Source organism: Chrysemys picta, chromosome 2, assembly GCF_011386835.1.
Source record: "Chrysemys picta bellii isolate R12L10 chromosome 2, ASM1138683v2, whole genome shotgun sequence".
Classification (NCBI taxonomy): domain Eukaryota; kingdom Metazoa; phylum Chordata; order Testudines; family Emydidae; genus Chrysemys; species Chrysemys picta.
Window position 1 is genome coordinate 123,886,010 of NC_088792.1, and position 6,411 is coordinate 123,892,420.

The 6,411-nt window shown below is 50.2% G+C and overlaps 1 protein-coding gene across 1 annotated transcript; it reads left to right on the plus strand.

Annotated features, from left to right (window-relative positions):
• The first annotated feature begins 231 nt into the window (after window positions 1-231).
• Window positions 232-2,384, plus strand: LOC135981470 (myb/SANT-like DNA-binding domain-containing protein 2). The gene is made up of 2 exons (XM_065584150.1): window positions 232-1,170; window positions 1,761-2,384. Exons 1-2 carry the CDS (start codon window positions 630-632, stop codon window positions 1,925-1,927), a joined length of 708 nt encoding a protein of 235 aa, XP_065440222.1. The 5' UTR covers window positions 232-629; the 3' UTR covers window positions 1,928-2,384.
• Window positions 2,385-6,411: the final 4,027 nt, after the last annotated feature.

The following is a 6,411-nucleotide window of genomic DNA, read 5'->3' on the forward strand; positions in this document are numbered from 1 at the left end:
TAATATATATTATAGACTTTATTTGAATTTTACTTTTAAATAAAAATTTAAGTTATATCATATAATATTGTGGACATGTAACGTAGTAGGTTTTATGTAAAACTGTTGGTAGAATATGGCTATAGATACATACATGTGCACTCAAATTCTGACTGGCAGCTGGAAACAGGCATAAAGTAGCACTCAAATGAGTGCATATATGTAGCGGAAAAGCAGTGTTAACATGTACCTGCATTGAGACTAAGGCCTGGTCTACACTACGGGTTTAGGTCGACTTTAGCAGCATTAAACCGAATTAAGCCTGGACACGTCCACACAACGAAGCCCTTTCTTTCGACTTAAAGGGTCCTTTAAACCGGTTTCTTTACACCACCTCTGACGAGGGGATTAGCGATAAAACCGGTCTTTGCGGGTCGGAATTGGGGTAGTGTGGACGGAATTCGACGTTATTGGCCTCCGGGAGCTATCCCACAGTGCTTCATTGTGACCGCTCTGGACAGCACTCTCAACTCAGATGCACTGACCAGGTAGACAGGAAAAGACCCGCGAAGGTTTGAATTTCATTTCCTGTTTGCCCAGCGTGGAGAGCACAGGTGACCACGCAGAGCTCATCAGCACAGGTAACCGTGATGGAGTCCTCCCAGGATCGCAAAAGAGCTCCAGCATGGACCGAACGGGAGGTACGAGATCTGCTCGCCATATGGGGAGATGAAGCAGTGATAGCTGAACTCCGTAGCAGTAAAAGAAATGGAAAAGTATTAGAAAAGATCTCCAAGGCCATGAAGGACCGAGGCCATAACAGGGACACACAGCAGTGCCGCGTGAAAATTAAGGAGCTACGGCAAGCTTACCACAAAGCCAGAGAAGCAAACGGAAGGTCCGGGGCAGAGCCGCAAACTTGCCGCTACTACGCGGAGCTGCATGCGATCCTAGGGGGTGCAGCCACCACTACCCCAACCGTGTGCTATGACTCTCTCACTGGAGAAACACACAGGGAAGATGGTTCGGGGAACGAGGAAGATGACGATGGAGGTACTGTAGGTAGCTCACAGCAGCAAGGAAGCGGAGAAACCGGTTTCCCCAACAGCCAGGATATGTTTGTGACCCTGGACCTGGAACCAGTAACCCCCAAACTCACCCAAGACCCTCAGGGCACACAGGAGACCTCTGGTGAGTGTAACTTTGTAACTATTTGTAAACATTACAAAAAAAAAGCAAGCGTGTTTAATGATTACTTTGCCCTGGCAATCGCGGCCAGTACATCTACTGGAAAAGTCTGTTAACGTGTATGGGGATGGAGCGGAAATCCTCCAGGGACATCTCCAGAAAGCTCTCCTGGTTGAAATGGGGTGATTTTATTAAGGGGACATTCAGAGGCGCCCGTTCCTGCTCTTCTGACCAGAAATGTTCCCCGCTGTTAACCACGCGGCGGGGGGAGGGGTGAAGTGATCATCCCAGAGAATCGTGTGTGTGGGGGGGTGGTTTACTTGTGTTTGTGCCGCATGTTAACCGGGAAACCGCAGCCCCCTCCTTTTACATTGAAACCCCATTTTAAATGGACAACCCAATTCATCCTTGATATGGGAAATGCGCTGCTGTTTGCAACCTTTCCCGCATGTTAAGAAGGTTAAAAAAGCCAAAACACTGTGGCCTATGATGGCTGCCTGCAAGCCGAAATATGCGACCTTGTAATGAAAGAGTGTACCCATTGTTCTCTAAAATGTGTCTTTTTTAACCACCTCTCCCTTCTCCTCCGCCAGCTGCAAATGTTTCTCCTTCGCAGAGGCTCGTGAACATTAGAAAGAGAAAACGTAGGACGAGGGACGAGATGTTCACGGAGCTGCAGATGTCCGCCCAGGCTGATAGAGCACAGCAGAATGCATGGAGGCAGTCAATGTCGGAGATGAGAAAAGCCCAATATGAATGAGAGGAGAGGTGGCGGGCTGAATCGCGGGAAGAACAGAGCAAGTGGCGGGCTGAAGACGATAGGTGGCGTCAGCTTGCAGACAGACGGCAAGAGGCAATGCTCCGTCTGCTGGAGCATCAAACTGATATGCTCGAGCGTATGGTTGAGTTGCAGGAAAGGCAGCAGGAGCAGAGACCGCCGCTACAGCCCCTGTGTAACCAACAGCCCTCCTCCCCAAGTTCCATAGCCTCCTCACCAAGACGCCCAAGAACACGGTGGGGGGGCCTCCGTCCACCCAGTCACTCCACCCCAGATGATCGCCCAAGCATCAGAAGGCTGGCCTTCAATAAGACTTAAAGTTTTAAAATGCAGTGTGTCCTTTTCCATCCCTCCTCCCCCACCCATCCCAGGCTACCTTGGCAATTATCCCCCTACCTCTGTAAGGAACTAATAAAGAATGCATGAATGTTAAAAAAAATGACTTTATTGCCTCTGCAAGCGGGAGGGGAGGGTGGGGTGGGGTGGTTGGTTTACAGGGAAGTAGAGTGAACCGGGTCGGGGGGGGGGGGGGGGTTGGAGGGTTCATCAAGGAGAAACAAACAGAAGTTTCACACAGTAGCCTGGCCAGTCACAAAACTCGTTTTCAAAGCTTCTCTGATGCGCACCGCGCCCTGCTGTGCTCCTCTAACTGCCCTGGTGTCTGGCTGCGCGTAATCAGCGGCCAGGCGAGTTGCCTCAACCTCCCACCCCGCCATAAAGGTCTCCCCCTTACTCTCACAGATATTGTGGAGCGCACAGCAAGTAGCAATAACAATGGGGATATTCTTTTCGCTGAGGTCTGAGCGAGTCAGTAAGCTGCGCCAGCGCGCTTTTAAACGTCCAAATGCACATTCCACCACCATTCGGCACTTGCTCAGCCTGTAGTTGAACAGGTCCTGACTCCTGTCCAGGCTGCCTGTGTACGGCTTCATGAGCCATGGCATTAAGGGGCAGGCTGGGTCCCCAAGGATCACGATAGGCATTTCAACATCCCCAATGGTCACTTTCTGGTCCGGGAAGAAAGTCCCTTCCTCCAGCTTTCGAAACAGAGCAGAGTTCCTGAAGACGCGAGCATCATGTACCTTTCCCGGCCATCCCACATTGATGTTGGTGAAACGTCCCTTGTGATCCACCAGGGCTTGCAGCAGCATTGAAAAGTACCCCTTGCGGTTTACGTAGTCGGTGGCTTGGTGCTCCGGTGACAAGATAGGGATATGGGTTCCGTCTATGGCCCCGCCACAGTTTGGGAATCCCATTTCAGCAAAACCATCCACTATTGACTGCACGTTGGCCAGAGTCACTACCCTTGCTATCACCAGGTCTTTCATTGCCCTGGCAAATTGGATCACAGCAGCCCCCACCGTAGATTTGCCCACTCCAAATTGATTCCCGACTGACCGGTAGCTGTCTGGCGTTGCAAGCTTCCACAGGGCTATCGCCACTCGCTTCTCAACTGTGAGGGCTGCTCTCATCTTAGTATCCTGGCGTTTCAGGGCAGGGGAAAGCAAGTCACAAAGTTCCATGAAAGTGCCCTTACGCATGCGAAAGTTTCGCAGCCACTGGGAATCGTCCCATACCTGCAGCACGATGCGGTCCCACCAGTCTGTGCTTGTTTCCCGGGCCCAGAATCGGCGTTCCACGGCATCAACCTGCCCCAGTGACACCATGATTTCCACATTGCTGGGGCCTGTGCCTTGTGAGAGGTCTATGTCCATGTCAATTTCCTCATCACTCTCGTCGCAGCGCTGCAATCGCCTCCTCGCCTGGTCCGGGTTTCGCCTTGGCATGTCCTGGCTCTGCATATACTCCAGGACAATGCGCGTGGTGTTCATAGTGCTCATAATTGCCATGGTGATCTGAGCGGGCTCCATGATTCCAGTGCTAGCTATGGCGCCTGGTCAGAAAAAAGGCGCGAAAGTAGTATCTGATGGACCAGGAGAAGGAGGGAGGGCGGGAGGGAGGGAGGGCCGAGTGACAACATGGCGTACAGGAACAGGGAGAAACATAAACAACTGTCACACAGAATGGTCCCCCCAAAGATTAAACTGAAAACCCTGGTCTTAGCAGGCCATTGATTTCACGGAGGAAGAGGAAGCAAATGAATACAGAACAAATCTATTTTTTACATCTTAAGCTGGCAGCCGACGGTGCAGCATGAGTGATAGCCTCTCCAGTATGACGATGATGGTTACCAATCATAAAATACCATCATCTGCCAAAAGGCAAGGGGCTGCTGCTGTGTAGCAATGCAGCCCCACGTCTGCCAGCCCCACGTCCGCCAGCACCCAGCATCGCCCTCGGCCTCTTCTGGGTGCTTAGCAGACAATACTGGGCAATTGGCAGAAAATAGTATATTACGACTGGTAGCCATCATCATCGAAACAGTAGCATGTCTGCCCAGGTGGCCATGATTGACAGCCACACCAATACGATGACGACGGGTACCAGTCATAATATACCATCGCCTGGCAAGGGGCTGGTGCAATGCAGCCCTATGGCTGCCAGCCCCATGGCTATCACTCATGCTACACCGTCTACCGCCAAAAGGCAGTTAGCAGCTGCTGCTGTGTAGCAATGCAGTCCCACGTCTGCCAGCACCCAGAGGACATATGGTGACGGTGAGCTCAGCTGAGCTGAGCGGGCTCCATGCTTGCCGTGGTATGTTGTCTGCACAGGTAACCCAGGTAAAAAGGCGCGAATCTATTGTCTGCATTGCTGTGACGAGGGGGGAGGGGCCTGACGACATGTACCCAGAACCGCCCGCGACACTGTTTTGCATCATCCGGGCATTGGAATCTCAACCCAGAATTCAAAGAAAAGGCGCGAACCGCTTCTCGACTCTCTGAGCTGTGGCGCAAACGTAGTATCTGACGGACTAGGGGAAGGAGGGAGGGCGGGCTGAGTGACGACATGGCGTACAGGCACAGGGAATTAAAATCAAGAACGGTGGCTGTGCATCAGGGAGAAACACAAACAACTGTCACACAGAATGTTCCCCCCAAAGATTAAACTGAAAACCCTGGACTTAGCAGGCCGTTGATTTGACGGAGGGAGGGGGAAGCAAATGAATACAGAGCAAATCTATTTTTTACATCTTAAGACGACGGTGCAGCGTGACTGATAGCCCTCGGCATCTTTCTGGGTGCTTGGCAGCAAATCCGGGGCGGCGTATGACGATGATCTTCAGGCCTATTGCACAATCGGCTGCTCGGGGAAGACTCTGCTAACGTGCGATGACCCGACTTGTAATAGGACGGCTAATAGTCGTAATACACCATTTACTGCCAAAAGGCAAGCCCCACGGCTGCCAGCACCCAGATCGCCGATAAAGGCTACCAGTCTACTGCACCGTCTACCGCCAAAAGGCAGTTAGCAGCTGCTGCTGTGTAGCAAACAGTCCCACGTCTGCCGGCACCCAGAGGACATATGGTGACGGTGAGCTCAGCTGAGCGGGCTCCATGTTGTCTGCACAGGTAACCCAGGTAACCCAGGTAAAGAGGCGCGAATCTATTGTCTGCCGTTGCTGTGATGGGGGAGGGAGGGGCCTGACGACATGTACCCAGAACCGCCTGCGACACTGTTTTGCATCATCCGGGCATTGGGATCTCAACCCAGAATTCAAAGGGGCGGCGGAGACTGCGGGAACTGTGGGATAGCTACCCATAGTGCAATGCTCCGGAAGTCGACGCTAGCCTTGTACTGTGGACGCGGTCCGCCGACTAGAGCACCTAGAGCATTTTATTGTGTGGACACACACAATCGGCTGTATACAACCGATTTCAATAAAACCGGCTTCTATAAATTCGAACTAATTTCGTAGTGTAGACGTACCCTAAGACAAGTCCCAGGTACATTGCTCTAACCTAACACCACTATATTTCTATTAAGAATTAAAATAATCTGTACGTGATGGGTCTGCATAGAAGTAAACCCATATGTGCAAATTGATGGACCATACCCTGTAACCCTAAGGCAACAGCTTTCTCCTTGACAACAGCCTGTTGGAGGGCTTGCAAAATATTCTCTCAGCAATATTTTGAAGAGCACAGAATAGGAGGAGCACACTTCACCTTGTGCTTCCATTTCCAGATCTGTTTTTTCCATCATATGTCTGTCTGTAGTCTAAGCCAGAATATGGGCCAACATTCACTGTGTAAGGATGTAAATAAGTTTTCAATATTAAATACTAAAAAAGTCCAAAGATAAAATTTTAAGACAAAATAAGGAAAATTCTGTACACTTACTTTTTTTAATTATTATTATTTTTAAATGTTAACAAGCACACAGCAAAAGAGCAAAACAGGCAAATTTACCCAGCATCTGAAAATTGCTTCCTTACTGTTTTTGTATACATTACTAAAACTTACTATGGCTTCTTGCAGTTTTAAAAGCAAAGGATAAGTCTTATAGTTTTTTCATGACAGAGTGGTAATTGCACCTAGTGCTAAATATTCTTATGACATTTG